At 36.1% G+C, this 27,197-nt stretch overlaps 1 protein-coding gene across 1 annotated transcript in view; it reads right to left on the minus strand.

The window, feature by feature from the left end:
- LOC134533396 (uncharacterized) overlaps window positions 1-25,291 on the minus strand; it is a 45,307-nt gene extending 20,016 nt beyond the window's left edge. The window contains exons 1-12 of the mRNA XM_063370917.1: window positions 25,098-25,291; window positions 24,698-24,846; window positions 19,577-20,683; window positions 19,325-19,473; window positions 18,208-18,485; window positions 17,274-17,420; window positions 12,928-14,359; window positions 8,371-8,478; window positions 7,161-7,505; window positions 4,598-4,698; window positions 4,019-4,061; window positions 795-968 (exon numbers count right to left, since the gene is read on the minus strand). Of these exons, the coding sequence (XP_063226987.1) occupies window positions 795-968; window positions 4,019-4,061; window positions 4,598-4,698; window positions 7,161-7,505; window positions 8,371-8,478; window positions 12,928-14,359; window positions 17,274-17,420; window positions 18,208-18,485; window positions 19,325-19,473; window positions 19,577-20,651 (3,852 nt within the window). The 5' untranslated portion in view covers window positions 20,652-20,683; window positions 24,698-24,846; window positions 25,098-25,291. The remainder of the gene's footprint in view (window positions 1-794; window positions 969-4,018; window positions 4,062-4,597; window positions 4,699-7,160; window positions 7,506-8,370; window positions 8,479-12,927; window positions 14,360-17,273; window positions 17,421-18,207; window positions 18,486-19,324; window positions 19,474-19,576; window positions 20,684-24,697; window positions 24,847-25,097) is intronic.
- Window positions 25,292-27,197: the final 1,906 nt, after the last annotated feature.

Here is a 27,197-nt window from a genome sequence, read left to right on the forward strand (position 1 = left end):
CCACACACAGTGTTATCATGTCGCAAAATAAATTAGCCAGTTTGATTCTCCTCAGTTTGCTTTACAACTACTTTTCTCATTATTAAGATTGTTCAGTCTCGCTGGTCCGGTGAATTGCGGATTCCGCCAGACATTAAGTACTTTGGCCACTTGGTCACCGTGTGATAGCAACCGCGCTTCTGAAATCTCTGCTTCAGTTATTCATTATGTATGAGTTGATGCAACTGTATGTGAGGTGTAGGTGTATGATTTTATAATTTCTACAATTTGAAATCAGGAAGTTTTTCCGTACATTTGTGTTTACTATGAAATAAAAAATTAATGTCTTGCTTGAAATTTGATTGTAAAGAGAACAATAACATCTAAATTTTTTAAAGAAAAAAATACGCAAAAGCATAGCAAACATTAATGCAAAATGAATGCATTTACAAATAATGTTTTCTTTAAAAAAAAAAATCTTTGAATAAATTGTATTACAAAAATGTCAAGTCCAGCAGTTTGTAAGGGGTCTACGGAATGAAATGAATAAATAAATAAATAAAAAAAACCAAGAATCAGGAAACAAAAGGTCCCTACTCAAAATAAAAAGTAAAAATACTTTTAGAGTTAGCTTGAATGTTTTTAACCAATATTCACCAAAACTTTCCATGTTGAAACCCAAGCCCAACTTACATGCCACTTTGTCTAAAACAATGGTATCAAATGCAGTACCACCCACACTTTAGAACCAACTAAATAACCGGAATTACTTTTAAACACCATCGCGAAACGAACATTTTACATCTTGGACGTACCTCAACAATCTCTGCACTGCTGCTTCTTTTACAACGAGCCAACATGTCAGTGATGGAAACTGACTTCACACTATCGGCCAACTTCTTCTTGCAGCGCTGACACTTATTGAAATCCGACGACAAGTAGCCACAGTTGTGACACACTGCCAGCATTCCTGCCACGTACCTCGGCTCCTACAGTAAACAAAGTCGCTCACTGCCATTAATTGCGATCATATGCAACAATTTAAGATTACATGCATCCAAATTCACCAGGAGGAAAAAAATTATATTTTGGAGGGCAGGGAAATTTGTTGTATACTAAATACATGAAAAACCCTTGAATGGTTTTTCATATTTATACTTTTCTCCTACACAGTGTAATCACAGCTCGGCTTGGCATACAGGGCCCACCACATTCAAATTTCTCAAGTACTTTAAGCAATAATACCAAAAAAGTTTACACATAATGTTTAAAAATTTAACAAAACTTGCTGCTCTCAAGATACGGTGACAGCTTGTATTAAATGTGATTCGAAACATGAATGTGTAGGTAACACAACGAGCATTAACAGGTGATCGCAAAAAAATATTACTGTTCACAAAAAGCTTTTTAAGATTCAATTTTTCTGCAAGGTTTATACAAAATTTTGTTACTTTACAGCAAGCAATGCTCACATTGTTCTTCTTCACAAGGGGTTCTGTTATGATGTTAGTTTGGCTATCACAAAGAGTTTTGGGTGGTAACTCAAACAGAAGTATCACACTTCAAAGTACTTCTCACTTTAAAAGTACAATTTTCAGATCCCAACAAGATGTCAAGATTTATTAACAGTTCAGTTTCATAACTGTCATTACCTAGTGAAAAATTTGTGGAATTTTCCTTTTTTTTTAGTTAAATTAAAATGAAGGTCCACTATGTGCTGTTCGAAATATGTAAGCACTTCTGGGGTGCACATATATTTTTCCTGGTAAAAGGTAAGCAATCACTTACTTCACTTTGCCTCTTTCACATTCAGCACCATCAATAAAGATCATACTTCATAGTACAAGCCACAAGAGTAAAAATTATTTGGTGATATCAGAAATAGACCCACACAAAGTTACAATAACAACAGGTGAAGCACTTACAGGCCAAATTTGAAGAGAAGTGATTACAGTAGTGTTCATACTTGATTCACAGACCTGCAGCTTGCAACATAAGACATTAATCTTGAAGCACACAAATAGTAAGTTTCCTACAATAATATTAATTTTTAATTTAAATATTGTTATAAAAGTTTTCTCACATTTGCTATTAGGTAAAAATGATAAGATTAAAAAAATACATGTCATAAAATTTTTAAATGCTTTAAATGTCAACATGGTGATTCAAAGGCAAAAATAATAAATTAAATCATCAATTCAAGTTTTGATAATGTGTTAAATATGAACTTAACATTTAAGTCACATTAACTCAATTTTAGCAATAATTTTAAATAATTAAATTATTTATTTTTAAAAAAACTTAAATTTTGTAGCCACATTTAAGTTTTGGTGCACTTATAAATTTGAAAAAAGTGAATATATGTACATACCTCCAAATACCTCATATAATATCAAATATACAGTGATACCTCAAAAAATATGAAACCTCCAAGGGCACACAATTATTTGCAGTTATTACAATATTAATCAATCCTAGTTGTAAATGATAACAATCTGAGTTTAATTATGAAACATTTCACTTTCTTGATGGTACAATCAGTCTCATATAGCTCCAAAGATGGTATTTTTCAGTAATTTAACTAACTCATTGCAATGGTTATAAATGCATGGCAGGTTACCATTTCACTATCAATTAGAAAATTTTAAGCACATACTCATATATGTCTATATATTATAGTATATGTGTTTCTTACACATGACTTTCATGCAAATTTTAGGTAAAATAAAAATCTTTGTAATTTTTGTTTTAATGGTCCAAATGGCTTAAAAATAGCTCCTGTATTGACCTATGAAAAATATACTTACAAAAATAAGCCTGAAACACAATCATTTAGTAAGTCGAGGACTACCAATGCATATTCAAAACTGCCAAACACTCGCAACTATCACAGGCTATAAACAAACTTAAGTTGCTATAACCAGCCATATTTTAATGTTCATTACAAAAATATTTACAAGTACCCTTTACGGTGAATTGGTTAGACAAAAAAGGAAAAAGCTGGATATAAGTTGTGAAAACAGAAAATTTTATTTATACTTAGCTAACAATAGTTTTCATGTACGTTAAAAATTTTACTAGTCCCTTCATATTATTACACGATGGTTCTACAGCACTATATATTTTGTAAATGGTCACTACAAGCAATTCATCTCAAATAAATTCCTTTTTGATGTGTAACAACTTAGCTCTCTGTATACGGAATTAGGTGGGATTAATTTCAGGAATGCAAAGGAAATGTGTAACAGGAAGCAGGAAGAAGCATGCGCCATTCAATTTTTCAGTGCGGCCCACAGTTGGCACTCGTGCTTCAGCATGTCGAGTGAAAACATTTCCTTGGCACTTGAAGAGAGGAAGAGAGAAAGAGAGAGAGAAAGAAGAGACAGCTGTTTACCATTCGTTCTGTTACAGTAGACATGAACAGCACGACACATTGCCATGTGGCTTTACTAATACATTAAAAAATGATTGTGAAATAACAATGTACAACGTATAAATTCAACAGTTTCATGTGTGTTGTATTAAAATACATGTTGTGTTAATACACGGTTTATTATACAAGTTCATTCCTGAAAGTTGCTTGTATTAAGTTAGTATTAATAAGTAAGTTCCATAACTGATATTATGTCATTTTAAAATTTGGATTTCATTCATTTTAATGCTGTGTTAAGTCATCTTTTTTAAATTGGTACCAATAAACTAACAAGTTAATTATAAAATAAATAATTTCCTTAATAATAATTTCCTGAATCAATAAGATTTTGTTCATTTTTTTAATTTACATGGATGGGTAAATCAAGAACAGAGTACCTGCGAGAATACAGGCAGCATAAACGTGAGGAAACACTGCAACCTGGAGGAGTAGGAACAAAAAAAAAGTTGCAGTCGTAACTCTACTCAACGTGTATCAAACAGGAATTTGTTCGTTACCAAGGCTAGATGACACACACATTACTGGCGAGCAATGAAAGACTAGCTCGCTTTTTTTTATTATCTCTTCATACAACTTCCCCCAATTATATTTCCTTGAATACATTACCTCTCTGGCAGGTGGTTTCGCTTCCGGATCCTCTTGAGCAGGACTATAACAAAAATTATATGTATTGAGAATCATTTAAAATATTGTCACATGAGTCCTGCCCTGCTTCATGCTGTAGCAGTTTACACATTATCTTTTACCACTAATATAATTCATTTACATAAAAAAAAAAAAATTTCCTACAAAAAACTAAGTTTGTTAGTACAACTGTAATTTGAACTTTTTAAACGAATCTGACGTGCACATTTATTTTCACATTACCTAATAAACATCACTATTAATCTCAATGAATAAAAGAATCCCAATATTTTAGTGGCATTCTAAGCAATACGCTTCCAGTGCAGGTACAGCATACATCCTAAGCTGATGCCAATAATGTCTAAGTTGATTACAAGGCAATAAACATAGAACTGCATGATGGAGGAGCCCCAAGCACTACAGTTACACAAGAACAATCCCCAACCCAATATTCCTCATTCATCACCCAAGAATTCCTTTCTTATAATTTTAGAACGTAACAGAAAATTATAATTTTATTAATTTTAAATATATTTTCTTACTGTGAAACCAACTACTTACAGTGATGATGAATTCTTTGATGCAGATGCACTATTTTCACTTTCATCATTTGAAACAGGAACATTAACCGAAGGAGGATTGCATTGCACAAAAACAGACTCCTGTGAACACAAAAAGTTTCATTCATGTTAGTACACTATATGCATGTACAAAAAAAGAATACTTAAGGTTCAACTACATTTTCTCAAGATTTAAACCTAAAAAAACCTTGTTACAATCAAAACAATTTGTATCAGACAATACTACACTCTTTACACTGTAACAATAATGCACTACAAATATATTTCTGTGATAAATTAATAATATTAGTTAGTAAAAGATGTTAACATGAAGTCCATGGGTTGGTTTTACTAAAGACAGGATTCATTATCATTATAAATAGTGGTGAGTTTGAGTTTTCCTTCTTCACCCTCCCCCAATTGCTTTTACTTAAGTGGTGCACTGACAAATTAAAACTTCATACTTCATGCTACAATATTTTAGTATTTTATGGCAAGGAAGTGTATTTATTCAAAAATTACTCTTATTACCAATAAGACAGATTGTGCTTATCATACAATCAGCCCGAAGGCATTTTGAACCTCCTCAGAGATTAAATCAGTTTTGTGTTGAATCAAGCCACCAGAGGCAAGACACTGACAATCCTACCTGTCCAGCTAAAAACAACACTGAGAACTCACACAGCAGCGACAGATGTACCATTCATTAGCACAGAGTTTAATGGGTGCAAGGGCGTATCCAGAGAAGTACGAGGCCTGTCCGGAAAGTAAGTACCATTTGTTCATTAAAAAAAATAAACTCATGGAAAATAGGTTTTATTGAAAGTTTAAGTTTACTACATATCTACATCACATTTTCACATAGTCAACATTCAGTTCCAAGTACCCCTCTGCATAGAAGTTTGTCACCTGAGAATGGAACAGATGCCTCGGCCATAGTTATCATTAGGGGCCGGAAAAATTCGCAATTTGCGATAGATGCGATTTTTTTGCGAATTTTGAGGTTAGATGCGATTTTTTACTAATTGTTGTTATAAATGCTATATTTGCGAAATCGCGGTAAAATTGCCATTATCGGGCGAAAAACCACTATAGAATGCAACAAAATGGCTTGAACACACATTCCTCAAAGTATTTTTTTTTGAAAATAGCCACCATAACACAATTACCGCAAACAATAGCTTCTGACAAGGCTTGTTGAAGGAATAAAATCCGAATCCTAACCTTTATTTATAAAACATTCCTTAACCAAATATCACGCATGATAGTATAGAATAAGTAATTTTGTAAATTTATTCTTTACGATTTACTCAAGATACCGTTGAATGTTGTTTAGAAAAGAATGTTCACACTACTTATCGACGCAGTTATTTTGTTTTGTTAGATCACATCACGTTCGCCTACGTTCGCCATTGCATCGTGTGTTGCCTGTTCATGAAGAGTATCTAACCTAACAAAACAAAATTTCCCGGGAAGCGCATCACGGAAACCAACAACCTAGAAAATATCTAGGTCGTTGACGGGATCGTAGTGAACTTGCAAAGATAAAAATGAAAATATTTTAAATGCTGAAAACTACTACAAATATTTTAGTACGCGGTTTTTTACATTCGTTGATAATCACTTTAGTCTTCAAATTTTTTTTCTGATCAATATTTTACATAGGGACAAATCATACATTTTGTGGTGCACGTTTAGCGTACTGAAGTTGGTCAACTCGAATCGTCAGTTTGTTTCCATCTGAAATTACTAGTGGTCAAACGTTTGTTTACAAATACCGTTTAATGATTTTGGTTTGTGTTAAAATTCGTCATAATGGGTATAAACACTATTACAACTTCTTGTATTGTTATGTAACTTTAATATCTTATGCAAATTTCTCAAAAATAGATGCTAATTTCTGGAAAATAGATGCTAATTTTCAACATCATAAATGCTAATTATGTAATAAATAGATGCTAATTTTTCCAGGCCCTAGTTATCATGGACTTTGAATACGCAATGCATGTAGCCTAAGAACAGGCGCTTAGTAAACATCTCCGAAAAAAAATTAAGCCATCTCCGTACCAAGTTGAAAAATTATGGCTACCATTTTTTGGGATGAAAAGGACTTTCATTTTGGTTGATTTAATGAAACGTGAGTCAACAATTTCAGCAGAAGAGTCCCCCCTTCGTATGGGTCGCATCCTTAATCTGGGGCAAAAAAAAATTACTTTTTCACAGAGTAGTCCACAGTTGTTTATTTTTTCCAACTTCTGGTGCGTGTGACGAAAAGAATACAAATAATATTTTGTTTTCAAGTTTGAAATGACAAATATGACACATTTTGAATTGTTTATTATTTTGAATAGTTTATTATTTGTATTCACATTCGAAAATTTGAATATTAGTACAGGCCCACCCGTCGATGATGACACCTTAATGACATAGTAAAACACTATCACAAAAAAAGTTACCACAGTTCTAATATGCTGTCGATGTAAACAAGCCGGATCAGTCTGAACTTGGTGATAAGTACAAACAAGGCAACCTGAGGACAGTAAGGGGGCGGAAGCACTCCTGACCTTGGTCTGGGTCTCCATGCAGCACTTGACCGCGGACGGGACGTCGTCCGGCTCCTTGCCCCGGGCCGACTGCACCTCGGACGCCGGGGGGACTGCCGAGGCAGCGGAGCACGGCGGTGGGGGGATGATCCCACCGCACCCGACACTCTCCTCGGCCGGCGGCAAGCTGCAGCGCCTCGCCGAGGAGGCGTCGCACATCTCGGCGGGAGCCACGCTCTCCGGTGGACCTGCCGTAGCGTTTTCCACCATCGGCACAGCTTCCGTCACCACCGGAATGGGCTCCGTCTTAAACTGTGTTGCGCCAGTGAGAGTCGATACCGCGGACGGGTCGATGCTGACCACAAACTGTGAACAGGACAAATAATTTTTTTTTTTCAGAGCAATCAAAACAATGTTCACATGCTAACCGATAAACCCTTTTTAATTTTAATGACACTGTACTTTAAAATAGTGCATTTAACTAAAAATTACTAGTATTAAAAATTTGAATATCTAAGAGCAAGCAATTTATCTTTTTCACTTACTCCAACAAACAAACAGATACAGTAACAACACATATAGAGAGCACAATCACAGAACATCAGACTCAAAAACCTACTAAAAATCAACCCAACAAAGCTAGGAATAGTCTCTGCTCCCCCTAAAAACCGCAGGGAGTAATTAAAAAATTATATTCAACAATGTTTCAAGAGTATCTTCATTTTTTGTAAGGAATTGGTTACTATCTAGCGAAGGGTTCTAAAGTCTAACAAATTCACGTCATTTTACTTGTCAAGCCTTGTAACAGAGTTTATCTTAATTATGACCACACATCATTCGATTCTGAATGGAGGTAATGAAAACAGCAAAAATATGTCATGCAACAAAAAGCTATTAGTAGCTGCCCAAGCTTATTTTAAAATCTTACAACTCATAGTGCTATGTCATCTCTAGGCAGACATAAATACACATTATCACACATTTTGTACATCTGTGATAATTAATTGCACCACGCAAATCTCGGGCATATTTCCGCATTTTGGCACAAGGCACTTTCAACCATAAATGGTATTCAATACAGTACTCAAAGCTACTGTAAACGTACTCGGAAACGTTATAACAACCCTGAAGAGTGACTTACTGTAATGAATATAGAGAAAAATTTTATCCCGAAACATTATTTCTGAACTATAATGTCTAGCACATTCCCAGTGAGGGACTCTCGGCTCACCTGTCCCAAGATCTCGTTCTCACCGCCGTGTAGCAGCAGCACTAGCGACTGCTGCGGCACCTGGCTGCTCTGGCCCGCGTGGCAGAACTCTGCCGAGGTCACTCGCTCCTGTTACACATCACCAAACATTATTCACACGCCCATCGAATCGGCAACAGGTCGCGGAGAGAAACCACTTCCCACTCTTGCAGCAATGACGCACTTTTCAGCCTAATACCTACCTCCAAGTCAATCTTAAGGCTAGGTTTCAAATGCCATGTTGAGTTAATTAATTTTTCTTGTGATTACTATTACTTAAGGTCTGTTCCACGTAGATATATCATGACAGCTCTCTTGCATTTTGTTTCATTACAAATTTAAATCACACAATATTTACAAAACATCATTTGCAAGATAAAAAGTTGCTGCACGAATGATATGAGTAGTGATGGGTCAAAACCAATTTTTTTTGGAATCCGAATCTCCAATTCAAATCCCAAAGATTACCTCAAATGTACCCCTCGAATCCGTATCTATCTCTCAAGGGTTAAAAAATAAAAAAATGCACACAAAATAAAAATGTTAACTATGGTGTTCAAACTAGAGGTGGGTTGTTACAGCAATTTTCGGTATCTGTTCCAACATGATACTGATACAGTTATGTACCTAGTTACAAGTCTCTGATACTTTTGTATCAGAGAAGTAGCGGTCCCAGGAAGCGACAAGGTATCAGCATTCTCGTTACAGGGTACACATCCTCCGTGCCGTCATCACCAGCGTAAAAAGGTATCGGTGTTTCTGATACATTATTCATCACGCCCGGTAATTCTCTACCTCTGTTACTCTCATGCCCGCCTGATACAGCCAGAATCAATCAGTTCAACATTCACTGCAGTTTGTCCTGGCCGTGTATTAATTACCACCATGTACATTGTTGCGGGCTGTCATGCTTTGTAGTTAGTATCTTTATAGTGAAATAAGGAATGGATAAGTGCAGGAAAAAGACTTCATTTGTGTGGAATTTTTTTACGGAAAATAATGAGTTTGCTAATTGTAATTTGTGTAAACAAAAACTGAGTTATAAATCATCATCGACTAATCTGAAGAAACATTTGAAACGTAAACATTGATATAGTATGCTCACTAATGTACGTATCTGTTTTTTTTTTTTCATTTTTAATTTTTGATAAAATCATAATCTTTTAATGTATGAAAACACTAGTTACTAATTGTTTTCGAAAAAAAAAGTCCATATGTTGATTACATCTGTTATTAGTGTCAACTGAGAATTTATTTGCATTTTCATAGCTGTTAGGTGCACAAATATAAATATTATATCTTGTATTAATGTACTTTTTAATATTAAAATTTCATTAGTTTTATTATTGAACGAGACTGTGCACGCACTGCGCAGAGCGTACTTTGATGTGGGACAATAACCAAACGACTCGTAACAATTTCGCTTTGCGCCTCTCCTTCAACGCCTACCCCTGCGCTTCCTCCCCTACATTATTTCCCTTCTTTATCCCTTATTCGTTGTTCCTGCTCCCTCCCCTTTCACAAGCTCCGCCCAAGTGACCGTCATCTGCGATCGGGTTCTGCGCACATTGGCCGTGGTGTTGTTCCAGGCGAATTCTGAACTGATACTAAAGTACTTGATACTTTTCAAGTGTACTCATTTGCCGTTCCTGATACAGGCGCATATCAGTGCCAAAGTATCAGGTGATACTTTTCGACCCACCTCTAGTTCAAACACACAGCTAAGTTTCCATAATCAATACATATTATAATTTTATTTATATAAAATATATTGAGGAATGGTTACAGGATATGTATGAAGAAAAAATTTACCTAGTACACTTCATTATTTATCAGCGTTTATTTTTTTAGTTTACTTAATTTTCCTCTGATATTGAAAACTTTGAATAGTAAACACGTAATGGTATTTGAGGATTTTATTAGCCCATCAATAGAGCTAAGTTATTATAACTAACAATTGCATGAATTTTAAATGCAAATAGAACACTACGTAAATATCTACTCACAATTTTTTTAGGCAAAAAATAAAAAAGCCTTGAGCTTTAACATATATTCACAAGAATCTACCTTCAATAATGGGGATGACATGAAAATGACTTTGTGTGTGTGTATACACACACACACACACACACACACATATATATAAATACTAGCTGCAGTACCCGGCTTTGCCCGGGCTGAACACCGGGTGATATATTGTCCGCGAGTTACAGCAAAATGGATAGCGATATGTCCAGTGTGTTGGACATTAAGAAATGACACATAATTACTGTTTGTGTATCTGTGACCTATGATTTTCTGTTTACCCATGGCGATCGGTTGAAAGGTTTAGAAGTTGATGCGCTACAGCGCCATCTAGCAGCGAGTTACAATAAAAAAATGGATAGCATAAAAACCTTCTCCATGATAAAAACACTTCTATGTGCCAAACTTTCATGGCGATTGGTCAAACGGTGTAAGAGTTTATCGACGTCATACATGCCAACATCCAATTATATATATTCTTATATTTCGAAATTTTGGGGCTTTCACAATTGCGGAAAGTGGATGTTCAGGACTTCGAATGGTTTGGAACACTCCATCACGAAAGAAATGATATTTGAAATTCCTGGAATTTTCGAGATTTTGGGGCTTTGTCCCCAGAGGGGGAGGGGTGATTTTGAGGACCCTGAATGGCAGGGAAACACTAAAAATCGAAAGAGAATGATTTTTGAAATTTTCTAAATTTTGGGGCTTTGACCCCTGAGAAGGGGGGAGGGGGGTTATGTTGAGGACCCAGAATGGCTCGTAAACACTCCAAATCGAAAGAGAATAAGTTTTCGAAATTTTGGGAATTTTTTTTATTATTGGGTCTTTGACTCCTTGTGGGAGGAGGGTAGTTTGAGGACCCCGAATGGCTCGGAAACACTCCAAATAGTAAAAAAAGTATACTTAAATTTAAGAAATTTTTGAAATTTTTCGTAATTTTGGGGTTTTGCACTCCCCCCCCCCCCCCCCCCCCTCAAAATTGGGTGGTAAGTCGACTTTGGGTAAAAGTTCCACCATGCCCCAGACACTTTAGTTCGTAATGACTTAATTTTAATACAATTTCCTCCAACTTTTCGAAATTTTGTGGCTTTCACTTTTGTGGAAGGGGAGGGGGTGGGGGTTCAGGACCTGGAATGTTTCGGAACACTCAATCTCGAAAGAAATGATATTTGAAATTCCTAAAATTATCGAAATTTTGGGGCTTATTCTCAGAGGGGGGCGGGGGATTCGAGGACCCTGAATGGCTCGAAAACACTTAAAATCGAAAGAGAAATATTTTTAAAAATTTTTAAACTTTCGAAATTTTGGGGCTTTAACCATCTGGGGGGGGGGAGACCTCGAATGGCACGGAAACACTCCAAATTGAAAGTTATATAAAAGGAATATAAGAATGTAGGCATTTACTGTACTCCTATCTACCATAATAGCAATATTGACAAATAGAAAAACTTATTACCTACCTATTAATAATGATTTTTTTCTGCAATTTAAATTGTAATATACAAAAACGGTATTGAAAATTGAAACAAATATGGCAACACTACAAACTGTCAAGATCTTTATATTTTTCTTACTCTCTACTTAGTTCCTTACAATAGAAAAACGTAACGTAATTGCTTGAAAGCTATTGCTCGGCAGGCATAGAGGAAGGACACTAACAGTTTGTATATCTATGACACACATTACATAAAATTAAGATATATATATTTTTTAACCCGTTTAAAGATTAATTTTTTAGACAAAAGATAGCCTATGTCCATCCCCAGGATATAATCTATCTCCTTGCCAAATTTCATTACGATCCGTTCAGCCGTTCAGCCGGGAAAAGGTAACAAACAGACAGAGTTACTTTCGCATTTATAATATTAGTGTGTGTGTGTATATATATGTGTGTGTGTGTGTATATATATATATTTTTTTTTTTTTTTTGTGTGTGTGTGTGTGTCTCTTTCTCTCATTCTTTCTCTCACACTAGCACAGGCTGATAAGGAAGTCTTAAGCAAAAACTCTGCAGGTTAATCAAATTGATTTAAACTTCCTCAGCCTCAGATCATGGCTGTGCAAGTCAGCCTAGTCTAGAAGAACAAAATAAGTGTGGCAATTCGATAGCAGCAACTACAACATACAATGCCACATCATCATCCAAAAAAAAAAAGTCAATTACAAATTACTCACTGGTACAGACCTTATTTTCCAACAAATTTATAGCAAGTCTGGCTACAAGATTTTTATCTCAGTCATAGGAGTTTACTGTCTATTGCCGAAACCACAATCCAAACTGTTTTGATATCATCAACGTGGAAGGTTTGCTGGCACAGTAATTTGGATTTTTATTTGTAACTTGGATATTTTTTAATCAAAGTTCAAGGTTTTATTTCAGTTTAAATGTTAAGTCAAATCCAAAATACTTAAAACTTCCTGGAATGCACTGAATCTTATTTACACTCCAAGTCTTCCTAATATTTAACCTTTTAAAATATCTCAAATAAAATATCTAACATAACAGTTTACCTGCATCTGTGGAATCAATTGAAGATGATGATGCTGCAACTGCAGTTGCAACTTTTGCTGCATTTCAAGCTGCTGATGCTGTTTCACTTTCTCCTGTTCAAATTGCTGTTGTTGGAATTGGTTTACATGTGTTTCGTAGTCTTGATTTTGCAGTTGCAACTGCAACTGCAATGGCTGTTGCTGTTGTTGCTGCTGCTGCTGCTGTTGCTGCTGCTGCTGCTGCTGCTGCTGTTGCTGCTGCTGCTGCTGTTGTTGTAACTGCTGCTGTTGTAACTGCTGCTGTTGTAACTGCTGCTGTTGTAACTGCTGCTGTTGTAACTGCTGATGTTGCAAATGCTGCTGCTGTAACTGTTGCGGTAATTGCTGCTGTTGCTGCTGTTGGAACTGCTGCTGTTGTAACTGTTGTTGCAACTGTGTTAATTGCTGCAGTTGTTTGTGTTTCTCCAGTTGCTGCAACTGGTGCTGTTGCTGCTGTTGTTGCTGCAACAAATGTTGCTTCTGATGATGTAACAAATGCTGTTTCTGTGGGTGAAGCTGTAAAGTCTGTTGTGTTTCTGGCAAGTGTTGCTGTTGCTGCAATTGTAGGGCATGATGCTGCTGCTCCTGAAACTGTTGATGTACATTATGGTTTTCTTGCAAGTGTTGCTGCTGCACTTTTTGTTGCTGCTGCTCCTGCAATGGTTGCTGCTGTAATTTTTGCTGCTGCTCTTGAAATTGTTGCTGTTGCAAAATTAATTGTTGCTCTTTTAACTGTTGTTGTGAAACTCTTTGTTTCTGCTCTGTCAATTGTTGCTGTTGCAGTTTATGCTGATGCTGTTCCTGCAGCTGTTGGAACTTATTCTGCTGCTCTTGCAAATGTAACTGCAACTTCTGTTGCTGACCCTGCAAGCTGCACTGCTGCTGATCTTGTAATTGTACCTGTAATTTTTGTTGTAGCTGATCTTGAAACTGCACTTTGTAATGCAGTTGATCTTGCACAAGAAACTTCTGTTGCTGTTGATCTGGCACATGTATCTGCAATTTCTGTTGCTGTTGGTCTTTCAAATGTAACTGTAACTTGTGTTGTTTGTCTTCCAATTGTTGCTGCAATTTGAGTTGCTGTTGATCTTGCAACTGAATTTGTAATTTCTGTTGCAGATCTTGACAGTTAACCTGCAACTTTTGTTGGGACTGACCTTGCAAATGTTGCTGCAACTTGGATGGCTGCTGAGCATGAAACTGTGTCTGCTGATGCTGATGAAGATTATGTTGCTGCTTTCTCTGTTCTAAGACAATGTTGCTATCCTGAACTTCCATGGTCATCTGTTGCTCAGGCAGCACAATGTGCCGAGTTTGTCTGTGATGAGAGGTTCTGCGTACAGTTTTCAACTCTTGCTCCCGAGAAACCAACTGGACAGGCTGGACTACTGCCACAGGTAGAGCTGATTTGCTACTGAAACAACCACAAAAAGCTTTAATTTTCTAAAACTCACTGCCATGCAATACTCTTAACTATACAAAGAACTGTACTCATGCTACAAATGACTATTGATTACAAAAGTCTGCACTAGACTGACCAAAAAATGAAGAGTTCATTAGCGGTTTACTCAAGGTACCATAAAAATTTAATATGAGAAATTACGTATTGAAAACTTTAGAAGAACTAAATTAATATTGATAGGTCTGTTTGAATATAAGAATTTTAAAAAATGATTACAATTAGTTTATTAATTGTATTAGATTCAACTTTGAACACTAATACTTAAAAATATCAAACATCAAATTTTTTACTATATATACTATATATACAATATCCCTCAAACTCTACTTTAAAATCTTTAAAGAGCTCTTTTACATTTCCTAGAGCCCACTCAGGTGAGATATTTTAGGATGTTGAAAGGGACACCTACCTGCTTCAACTCACACAGTTGACAAATTGGTGAGCCCCGACTCAGACCCTCCCATAAATACTAAAATTGTGTAAATAATACACAATTCAATGATTAGGTATCTTGCAGTTTCTTATAGCTTAAGGTGTTTAACATAATCTAAGTAAAATTGCAACTACAGAAGTATCCATTGTGTAGTAGTATAATAAAATCGTGAATGACAGCTTTAATGCTGTGGGTCTGCAGCAAAAGTCTCTTATTTCAAATGTTACTTGCTATTTTAAAAACAGCAGTTACATATCTCACACTTGAGAACATGCCATCAGTAGGGACCCCAGAAAATGGTAAATAAAACTGGCTCATTTCGGTGTAAAAAAATGACAAAAGCGGTGCAAAAAATTGGTGTAAAAATAAGCAAGCGGTGCAAAAAATCTGTGAAAAAAAAAAAAGCAATCGGTAGAGACCCCAAAAAATGGTGAAAAAATTATGCCATTGGTGGTGTAAAAAAAACCTCATAGCGGATAGGCACTACAAAGTAGCAGACTCTGCCTTACATCGGCCCACTTTGTCGTTTCATCACACAAGAATACAATCTGTTTGTCTTCTACAGCGTGCCTTACTGCTTCCTTATTTGCCTGGCCAATTTTTGGGACATAAGTTTCTCCAAGAGTGTTAGCTGATGGCAAATCCCCTGCACTAAAATGTATACATAACTTACAATATACTTATAAGGTTATCGCTGAAAATATTAATGGGCTAATTTACTCAAAACAATTCTAAGCCAAACCTAACCTAACCTTTTCAAGATTACTGCTGGATTACAGAGTCAAACCATCAATCAGTTAAAAATATCTTGTGGTGTGCTCACCATCCTATTTATGTGTTTGTTAATCTGAGGTACTTGCATATTTATTTGAAGTAAAGGTAAGTTGGGCCTAAAGGTAAGTTAATCGATAATATTGTAGGCCTACAATATGCTTATGAACTTTTATTAGAGGGGGGGAAAACATTTCTAAATAAATAAGGCTAACCTTCTTTAACATGGGTGTTAAACCATTCCCTCATAGCTGGATGATTAGCTTTTTCCAAAGAAATGTTAACTTACAGCATCATATTAACAAAATCAGAAACAAATTCTTGTTTTCTGCACTTTCAAGCTTGTTTGCTTTATTCACGCTGTCGCCTATCGAGATTTGTTTAGACACGGTAGAATTTGCTTGACAAAATAATTGTCTTTTCTGTTTTGTTTTGTGTGTGTCATTTGCAACATGCTTTTTGCACGTGTCTTTGTGTGACCAATCAACCCGCACGTTGCAGAACTTGCACATCATAATTTTGTCCCGCTGATCAAAAATATAAAATCCATCCGATTTCATCTCTCTTTCGCGACCAAACATTGTCGAAGTTTTCAGCATCTTAAGTCACAAATTTAATTGTATCACAAAATTTACAAAATGTGGACGGTATTTGTAAACACTCATAGATATGTGCACGCAAAAATGACTGCCATCTTAGCTCCATGCGATTAAATTAGGTTAGAAAAATCGAACCAGTGCGCCTTGCGGCAGAAACGACCATTATTCAAAACACGAAAACTGTGGAGTCAATTTTGTTATGTTGGTAGTGCGCACATATTGATTGTTGACATTTGTTACATTTTGTTTTCATTTGCGATGGCAATATTTACTGCTTGTAAACAGAGTAATAAAAATACGTGGATTTCAGTAACGTATCAAAACGAAGATAATATCACTGCACTATTCTTTCAGTCTATGTTTATTTCACGCCTATGTTTATGATGGCGTAAATAAATAGAACTTGTGACATAAGGGCATTATTTTGTGCAAAAAAGCGTGAATTACATGTGAAAATGCGTGAATTTCGTGCAAAAATTCGTGAATTTCGCGACTATGTCGAAATCAAAGGAAAGTCGCAAAATTTGTTTAAAGTATCAAATTTTCGTGTTATTTCGTGAATTTCGCGCTTCACCATTTTTCGGGGTCTCAAGCCACCAGTAAACCTCTCTTATAAATTCTTTACAAATCTGAAAATGCAATACAAACTGTCATACTTCTGACATCTCTAAATGTCCCATAGCAGCACTCGTAATTTTCGCAGTGACTGTTGTAAGTATGTAGTGCAATTTTAACTGTTATAAAACATAATTTTAAAAAATTATTTATTTTGGTTTCCTTAAGTTTTCACTGCAATACAATGACATTTCAAACAAAAATCAAATATCCAGTCTCAAACCTCTTGATATTTTTGACTCTACTTTCAAGCCTCAGTCAATCCTTTACTCAACTCAACTCAGCTCCACTAATCGAGACCCACACTAACTCCATTGATAGTCTGGTTAGGTAACCCTCAACACTTTCTAGGTGTTAACCTTACGGAAGTGTTGCACAGCAGCAAAAAATTTTTTTTGGCATTTCACTGAACAGCAACATGAACAATTTGTATTGATGATGTGCTTACTTCTGAGTCGTGGTGAAGTTCTGTGATGCTGAATCAGCCGCCGAAGAAACTACTGTGCCCACTTGCATGGTGTTCCTTAGCAACACCGTGTTCTTCGTAGGGTGCTTGACCACATACGTCTTCGCGGGCGACTGGCCGAGTGAGGAGCTACGACACACATAACCATCAAAATTCATTCTGCCATAACTCACATATAAAAATACTATGGTGTAATACTTTACATAAATAATCAAGGTATATTCTGGAGCATGATAAAATAATATACTTAGTCCAAAAATTTTTTTTTAAATTTGGACAGCCCTAATTCTGAAACGTACACACGTCAATTGAAACATGCACTACGAAAATTTGCATACAAATGTAGCATGTGTGTGACTACCATAAAACCTTTCCAATTTATGTTTTCTGAATAACTATACATCATATCTTGGAGAACGACAGTAGAATAGAATAGGTCAGAAACACAAACTAGTAAACAACCAGATGACAAGAGTCAACCAGCATGAGCATTAGAATAAGAGAAGGAAGCTGGCGGGCTGGACTGCAAGGGCATGCCGATCTTAACTGTGAATAATTTATGTAAGTTTTTATACTTAACAACTCCGTGGATCACCGTAGGTTTGATCACCTGAGGGTTCTCGTATTGCTCCTAGGGAATTGCACGAGTTGAGTGCAAAATGACCCAGAAAAAAAATAACAGTCGTCTTAAGAATTATATTTTAAAAAATATAATTCATATTTCCATAATCACAATTACATACTCCAGTCAATAACACTTCAAATCTCGTGCGCTGGAACCCAAGTGCCCCACAAATTGAACGCCCTCTGCTGATACTACTTCCACTCGCTACATAGAGCACAAAGGAGGCAAGAGGTCAGTAATGGTACGAACACAAGATTACGAGACAGTAGATGAGCAGAGTAGATGGTTCACCTGTCACACTGGCGCTGGTCGGAAAGCTTGCACAGCGACTCCTCTGCCGGGGACTGCTGGAGGGGGTGGCTCTGTACGCCCTCCTGCGAGCTGTGCACCTTGATCACCTGCTGCTGTTGGCCGTGCTGCTGGGCGTAGATGACGGTACTCTGCGTCTGGCGGCTCGAGTACTGGCTCCTCGTCACCGTTATCACCCCTGGCTGCTCCTTGCGCACCCCGTTGATGACCGTGGTCGAGCGGCAATGTGACTGCTGCTTCTGCAGTTCTGACAGCAGCATCTAAAAAATATTGCACATACTTTAATCAAACTTTACTATACATAAAAGACAGGAGGAGTTCCTCATTTCAATAACTATCACTGAAGTACAACCGACATCATTGTAAATTCCAACACATAATAAGTCATCTGAAAAGGCTAACAGAGATAGAAAATAGTTACCACGTGCAATAATAAAAAAACTGACTGACTGAACTAACTCACATTTCATAGGTTCATCAAATTTTTTGCAATATCTACTTGGCCAGCCATCAAGTTACCCAAGACTACCACCCAGGATAAGTCCTCTCTGAAAATCTCAGTTCAAAGACCAAGCAGAAAACCTCAACAAGAACATAGTTCAGCTATGTTGCCTACCTGGACTCGGGTCACAAACACACTCACAAGAATCTGAAGCCCTCGCTCAATGCAAGAGTGCATTGAAGAGCCCCACACGCATACACTCTAGCCTGCTCAGTGACATAGAAAAGCTTACAATGCCACAGTTGTTCCCAAATGGTCGCACTGTATTTCAGTGTGCAAATCACCAACGGCTACCTTTGTCTTACTACCATGTTCAGCCACCCTCTAAAATTCTCTCATTGACCGATCACCCCACTACATTAGCTTCCCTAATTACGAGGCAAGGTAACAGTACAACCATTCCGAGAATTATTTTAACACTGCCCTGTACAGAAGACACTAACTGCCTTCACTAGCAGATTAAATTTGGCACAAATGTCTTTTGTCACAAGCCTTCAAAAGCAAAGTCCAGCAGCCCAGCAATCCAGAGGCAACTCATACTAACCGTGCAAAGAAACTTACACTAATGCAAGAGCTTGTATGAACAAGCCCACTTACCATTCTACCATCAGAAAGAGTTATGATCTTGTCCTGGGAGATCATCATCTGCTGCGATACCTTTTTCGACTCCTGTTCATCTGATACTTGTTGCATCTGAGATATCAGTATTTGGCGCTGCTGGCCTTGTAGTATGCCATTACCCGAATCTAAAACAGAATTAATAAAAATTTACTCCAGCTCAGTACACAACATCGCACAAAACAAACATAACTTAATTAGTGCAAACAACAGACAACAGTAAAATCTCACCTATTCTGTTGGTGTTGTCTTGGTGCTCATCAGCAGTGACGGAGTAGCCAGCCGGGCTGGTCTGCACCTGCTGCTCGGACGTCGAGGGCATCTGCACCACGGAGAACGTCGACTGCTGAGGCTGCTGCAGGAACACATGCTGCACTTTCAAGTTCTGCTGCTGCTGATTCACGTCCTGTTCCAGTGACTGCGTGTGCTTCAACACCACCACTTGCATCTTCTGCTGTTGCTGTTGCTGTTGTTGCTGCTGCTGTTGCTGTTGCTGCTGTTGCTGCTGCTGCTGATAATGAACCAGTTGCTGTATTTTCTGCTGCTGATGGACTGGTTGCTGTATTTTTTGCTTCTGATTAACTGGTTTCTGTATTTTCTGCTGCTGATGCACTGGTTGCTGTATTTTTTGCTGTGGCTGATTGGTTGGCTGATGCACATGCATCTGCAACTTCTGTTGGCTTGGTTGCTGCATGTGCACTTGCAACTTGTTTGCATCTGACTTGGGCTGCTGAACTTGGAGCTGAAGATCCTGCACAGGTTTGTGCTGCACATAATGCTGAGTCTGCAACAGATGTGTCTGCTGCAGCTGATGTTGCTGCTGGACGTGATGGTGCTGTTTCTGCTGTACTTGTGTCGACTGCGAGTGATGTTTCTGTAGCACCTTATGTTTCTTGTGCTGCACAACCACATCCTGCTGTTGCTGCTGTTGCTGTAACTGTCTGACCTGCAGCAATGTCTGCTGCTCTGGATGCACAACCAGTTGCCTGACATGCTGCTCCTGGTACTTATACTGCTGGATTATCTGCTGCATCTGCACCTGATCCAGCGGCTGGTGCTGGGCGACAGCCAGCTCCGGTCGGGACACGTAGTACGTCTGCAGCTGCTGCAGCTGCACGGGTACTGCCACGCGAGTCTGCTGCTCCTGGCTGCATGTTGCCTCCACCTGCTCTTGCTGCAGCTGGACTTGGTACTTCTGCACACCGAGGCTCTCGCCCTGTTGCGACATGGCTGCTTGCTGCTGAACATCTTTCTCCGCGCTGCTGTACGCTACCTGTTGTTCTTGGTGCAAGTCTGTCTTAAACATGGCTTGCCACCACCTCCAAGAGCCAACCTCACCTGTACCCAATCATGTTCACAGCATTAACTTCACATTCCAACACTAATAATTATCATGTGCCTTAAACAAAAGCACAAACAGTACTGTAACTAAACAAGCAAAAGTACAACTAGCCTACATTGACTAAACCTCTCCAAGTGCAGCTAGCCTAAATTGTAACATTTTCCCACAAGTTCATCTTGTTCCATCAATATTTACATGTCCTGAGCAAGATAATCAAGTATTAGTCACGAAAAACAATGAATGTTATTCGCTTAAGTCATTCTCTTTCCTGGCATAGTGAGGTGAAAGAGAACCAGCCTCCTGATATTGATTTGTTAGCTACTGCACAAATTCAAATTAGTACCTAGTCTGCAAGCTGCATGGTGTAAGGAGTATGATTTTATCACCACTGTGACCAACAGACATGAATTTTTAGCTTCTCCACATGTATACGAAGAATATTATAAAGTGATAAAGCCACCAACTACAAGTAGTGTTTGGACAATGATACATCAGTAGTACTACTTCACCATTCAAGCATTTATTGGAGTTACTAGTTAAGGCAACATATTCATTAAAGCTTGTAACAGTTAAAACCATTTTTGATGTAACTACATAATAGACATGTGCCCCACACAGATACATGCCAAGTACAGTATTACAAAGGGTATTAATATAGTTCATACAGAATGACCCAAAGAAGTGCTATTCTGCATTCAAGGTTTACCCGGAGTCTGGGAACTAGATTCACAGAATCGTACAATTCTCACCACCATGCAATGACCACACTTGAACATTATTTTCTTGATTTTGAAATCTTGAATGCTTGGAAAAGTGCATTAGTGATAATCCCCACACAATCATCGGAATTTTCATAAAACCTGTAGATATAACTCATCAATAAATCTATTCTATTGTTCTGTACAGTTTGTCCAAGACATGGAATGGTTCAGGGCAGTCAAGAAGGTAGAATTGGGGGGGGGGGGGCCCTAAATCCTGTGCCCATGCTCCAAGGAGAAGCAGTTGATTTCAGATATTTTTTTTAATGCATGAACCTTTCAAGTTCATTGCTAATAGGATTCATTGGAAACCTTACAGTTATATAATATGCATAAGTCACCTTTACAGTTATGGCTACTGTTTAAATTGAGACTTTAGAGTTTAGAAAATTGTAAATTAAGCAATGGGCAGTTGGCCCAAAAAAAAAAACTGTTTGCCCCCAGGTCCTTAATTTCTCTCGACAGCCCTGGCAAATGTTTTACAATATAAGCTGCACCAACTACAGTGCCAGGAGGCCTGAAGTCAATTGGAAGAGTGAATTTTTTGTCCCAGAAAAGAGATGTCATGATTCGTTTTTAATAAAATTTAACTTTTGAATTTCTTTGCAGAGATTGCTGTTTGAATTCACGTGTAAGGCAACAAACAAGTCTCACTGTCTGTCACAATGCGGTCGAGAAACTCATCTCCTACGTGTGTGTGTGTGTGTGTGTGTGTGTAACCTGTAAAGAATAAGAATAGTGAAGCAGAAAAATTTTGTTTTGTGTTCGTAAACTAACAGTTCAAGTACACAGAACACACGCCAGTTCCTGTGCAGTGAACCACAAGTAGTGGAGTTCTGGACCCTTCATTAAACATCATCTTAGAGTAATGCCTTGTGTTATTGCACAATTCTTTCTCATTTCTTAAAAGTAGTTCATCAGAGATAGTATACAACCCACAGCAAGTTAGTTTGTCCTGAACATCAGTTCTGCCTCAAGATAATCCAAGGCACTCACTACTTTACTACATTTTATCACATCCCCAAAAACTTACCTTTTTCTATGGAACGTTAATATAGTTAATGGAGCATTATGTGGAATTCTGAGTCCTGACTCGATGAATAAATGACGAACGACCACAAGAGTAAAGTGAAAGCATTATGGTCAAAACCAGTAATGCAAACAGAGGTAATAAAAAAATTCTCTTTTTGCCAATACAATTTATAATTTAATTTTTGTACAAGACTCCTGTAATGTAATTGTGGAATTTACGGTTTTTTTATGGGGCAACATTCTGAAAGGGTATTTTTAGTACTACTTATGTTACTTGGTTATCCGAAAGGGAACATTTTTAAATATCAACTGGATTCTAAGATAATCATAATTGAAAAGTGCAAAAAATCACTATTAATAAAAAATAAGTACCGTATAAAAGTATATAAATCTCAAGAAAGGAATTAGAAAGGAAAAATATATAGGTACTAATTGTATGGTTAACACAATGTTTATCACTTTGCTTACCAGAACAGCAGAGCTATAGCTATAGCTTCCTAAGCAAAGTGAATACCAAAAAAAAAAAATCTTTGCAGGTAGATGAGTGTGCTCTCTACTTTGAGAGCAAAAAAAAAGGTGGCTTATAACACTACCATGAGTATATATTACTTATGCTACCTTGAAATTACTCTCTAAAATATATTTTTCATTGTTTTTTTCTTGCTTTCAATGCATGCTAACCAAACAATTTCCATCCTATTCAATGAGCTTTGCAATTAAGTTTTTTTTAATCCACCCATAATAAAAATTAGACTTGTGAACACTTGTGATGCATATTTTCAATTAGGCTGACCAAACCCAGCCATTACCTTCGGTCAAATGGGGGAACCACCAACACAAGCCTACATTTTCCTAAGCTTCGCAGGAAAAATCACAGCAAGTTATGCCAATTAAAAAGAAAAGGATACAAAATACAATAAACAGGAACACTAGAAACAAGCGGAACAAAAGCTCAGTGATAGAAACACAGCATACATCTCTCAAAACCTACCAGGCTTGGCATTGAATCACCACTGCTGGAACACAGGACTCTCCATTAATGTGGCTGTGGAGCCTCCCTACTTAGGACAAATGGTAAATAGCTGCAGCTCGAGAGCATGCAACGGACCAATAGCAGAATTCTTCCTACAAATTATATTATAATTTTTAAATAAAGGTTCTTTACTAGCATGAAATATAAGCTAACTCAAAGTAAATGCACTAGTAAATATTGACTTTTAACTGTTAGAAAAAAACATAAACACTAATGCCCATAGTATGATGATGTACTTCCAATCCTTCTATTCTTTTAAATTCATGTTTTAAATAAGTAATTGAATGTTATACTTTATTTCAACACATGGGTACTTCTCTATGTAGCCTAAAAAGATCCATATGCCTTATATACCAATAAATAATTTGTTACAAAGGTATATTAGATTCTACATAGAATACCTACTTACCTACATAACTGGTTTACAAATTCCTTCTCAAAAACAGCTTTCCTCAAAACCTAACAGGCTTTGCATTTTAAGTTTATGATAAAAATATTAAAATGAGTGAATATAGGAACTAGTACTAAGCATTTTTAATATCGATAAAACAGCAGCATACTTAATAAAATCTAGACAGAAAAAGATATGACTTACATAACTGTGAAAAATTAAATCATGCCGGTCATCCACTTTCATTTACCAAGTTTAGATAAATCAGGAATAATTATCTCAATATTTGGGAAAGGATTTGTGCAGTATGAAGTTAATTTGTTAAAATAAAAAAAGAAGATTAAACTAGGTAATAAAATTTAAAAGAGCACAGAATCTGTACTAATAAAATCTCAATTATAGGTTTTGTGGTCAAAGTCACACACAACTTCTTAGCTTCCAGAATGAGGCCATGCCTTCAGTTGTTAGTTGCAATTGCGGAATGGCTACAACAATGCATGGTGCATCCCTGGGCATGCCCTCAAAATTCTTGGACTTGGTCTCAAGCCAGAAGATCAGGTGTATTACAAAATAAGTATCAGAATTATAAGCAATAAGATTTAAGTACTTGTGGTTCAATTTATATTTGTAGTCAGTCAGTAAATCCATAAAGGAATTAAATAATGCCAAAGAAACATACATTTAAGTAAACAGACAAATACAAAAAAAAGCAAATACTTCCCAAGCATTACACATATATACCATCAATCTCAACAGAATACAGAATAAAAAGTAGAACATCTTTTCAACAACCTACCTTATTATTTCATCAGGCAACTTCAAATGTGTGGTAAAATCGCTGTCCACACTGTCAGAGTTCCCACGTTTAGGTAAAGAATAGACAATAAACAGATCTACTAATAACAGTATCACCATGATGATACATGTGTAGAATCTGTATGTTTCCTGAAAACAAGATAAATGCTGCACAAAACCATATTTGTTTACCTGAACAAGTTAAAAAAAAAAAAAAAAATGGGACAGAGAAATGACCATTTACGGCAAAAATTATAACCACATTACGTTAAATTTTAAAAAAATTACACACAAAACATGCTATAATTCAAACAAGCATTTATTTCAATACACGTATGTTACTAACGGACAATAAATACATCTACTTCAAAAATATACAAAACTGACACAAGCTACTTTACCTGTCGTCTCAATTAAAATTCCATAACATTAACAGAAACCTGACCACACAGTAATGTAAATAACACTAAATATTAAATAAATAAAGCAGTCCTAAAATATGTTCCGCAATCGTGAATCCCAAATATTTTTTGCACAGAACGGATATAAACATTAAATTACAAACACATAAACTTCGGCAACCTGCAAGCTACCATTTTTGATTTACTACTTGCTACAGGCGTACCAGCATTTATAATTGATTATTATCATCATTTTCAATTAAATTTTAATGAATGAGAAATATATTTTTTTAAGTTAAACTATATTTAATTCCAGAAATACCGGTTAATTAGCTTATTTTATTTTTAAAGTTTCAAGGTAATTTAACAAAACTATCGCTGTAAAATATGTCAATAATCTAAAAATTATGATGTTTAAGTTTCATTTCATTTCATTTCATTTATTAGCGTCCTATATTTGACAGTACATATGTCCAGGTTTTGTCAGTAACATTATAAATAAAATACAACATCATAATACACTAACAAAACAATATAAAAAAAAATACATTATAACACAATAATATATGTTACATTAAAAAATGATAATAAAAAACAATGCAGCAATTTATGTAGATGCACTGAGGAATTCATTAACAGAGTATGGAGCTATTCGTAGTAGGTAATCTTTGAGATGTCGTTTAAATATGGTATGTGATTGGGATGCTGTATTTAACAGGGATATCGGTAGAACATTTATTAGTTTAAGGCCCATGTAAAAAGGGTTCAATTCGTATTTTTTTGTTGAATGAAAAGGAATGTGATTCTTATAAATGGATCTGGTAAAGTGATTATGTATTTCATTATTCTTTACATACTTAATATTTTGAATTACATAAATGACAACCGAATATATATAAATGGCTGGAAATGTTAAGAGTTTGTTATTCAGGAAAATAGGCCTACAAGAATCTGTCTTACTAAGATTATAAATAATTCTAATAACCCGTTTTTGAAGCTTAAATATCTTTAGCCAATTTAAGGAATTTCCCCAAAAAATAACACCATATCTCATTATTGAATATATGTTTGCATAATACATAGCAATTACTGCTTTATGTGAAGTTACAGTATTAATAGTTTTTATGGCAAAACAAAGAGAACTAAGTCTACGACACAGAAAAGATATATGATTAGTCCAATTTAGATTCTCATCAAGATTCAGTCCCAGTAATTTTGCTGTTTAAATTGTCAAAAGAAATAAAATGAGTAGTCAACCATACAAAATAGAAACAAATTTAAAAAATATTTGGCTTACAAAACAGTTTGAAACGGCCCTACTTGTGATGCTGCTTACTATATGTTTACTCTTACTCAGTGTAATTATAACCAAATATATACATATTTCCATGTAGTTAGCATTTTTCCTTCGATTATAATTATATGCTCCTCCCTTTTCTTGTTATATACTCCAAGCATGTCTCCCTTTATAAAGTATGAAAATAAAATCAAGAAAAACTTACTTTTAATATGTAAATAATATTATAGAAAATATTTAGAAATATTGCTAAATAGTTTGCTTCTGTGAGAGCAGTGCTGGGTTATCTTAAAGAACAACTCCTTAAAAAATATATTGCATAACATTTATTAAAGACACTTAACCAAGATAATGATTATAATACAATATCACAAAGAAAAAATATTACTTGTACTATTTAGCATGGTCAGTACAATGAGCACGCTACACAAAAGTTCAGTCACATGAAATTTATGTGAGTTTTGAATCCAAATTTTAAAAAAAATCTTGATATTTTCAACATTTCTCAGGGTATTATAAATAAATAATAATTTGCCGGAATAGTTGTAAATTTGGGGTGCCAGTCAAAACTAACTCGATACTTCTAGCCCTTAAGACAAATAAGTTTTCAACTTTACATTAATTTGGTTTTTAGCCATTTCACCAGCAATTGTCAGTGTTAGTAAACACAGCAAGGCATATTTTGTATGTGCAATATTAGTGGCCTAATTGAACTGCAATCGGGCCTACCTTAGCTGCTGCAGGATATGGATCAACTATTACATAAATATATATTTATGTTGCTGACTCATGGAATATCCTGC

This window comes from Bacillus rossius, chromosome 6 (genome assembly GCF_032445375.1).
Source record: "Bacillus rossius redtenbacheri isolate Brsri chromosome 6, Brsri_v3, whole genome shotgun sequence".
Lineage (NCBI taxonomy): Eukaryota > Metazoa > Arthropoda > Insecta > Phasmatodea > Bacillidae > Bacillus > Bacillus rossius.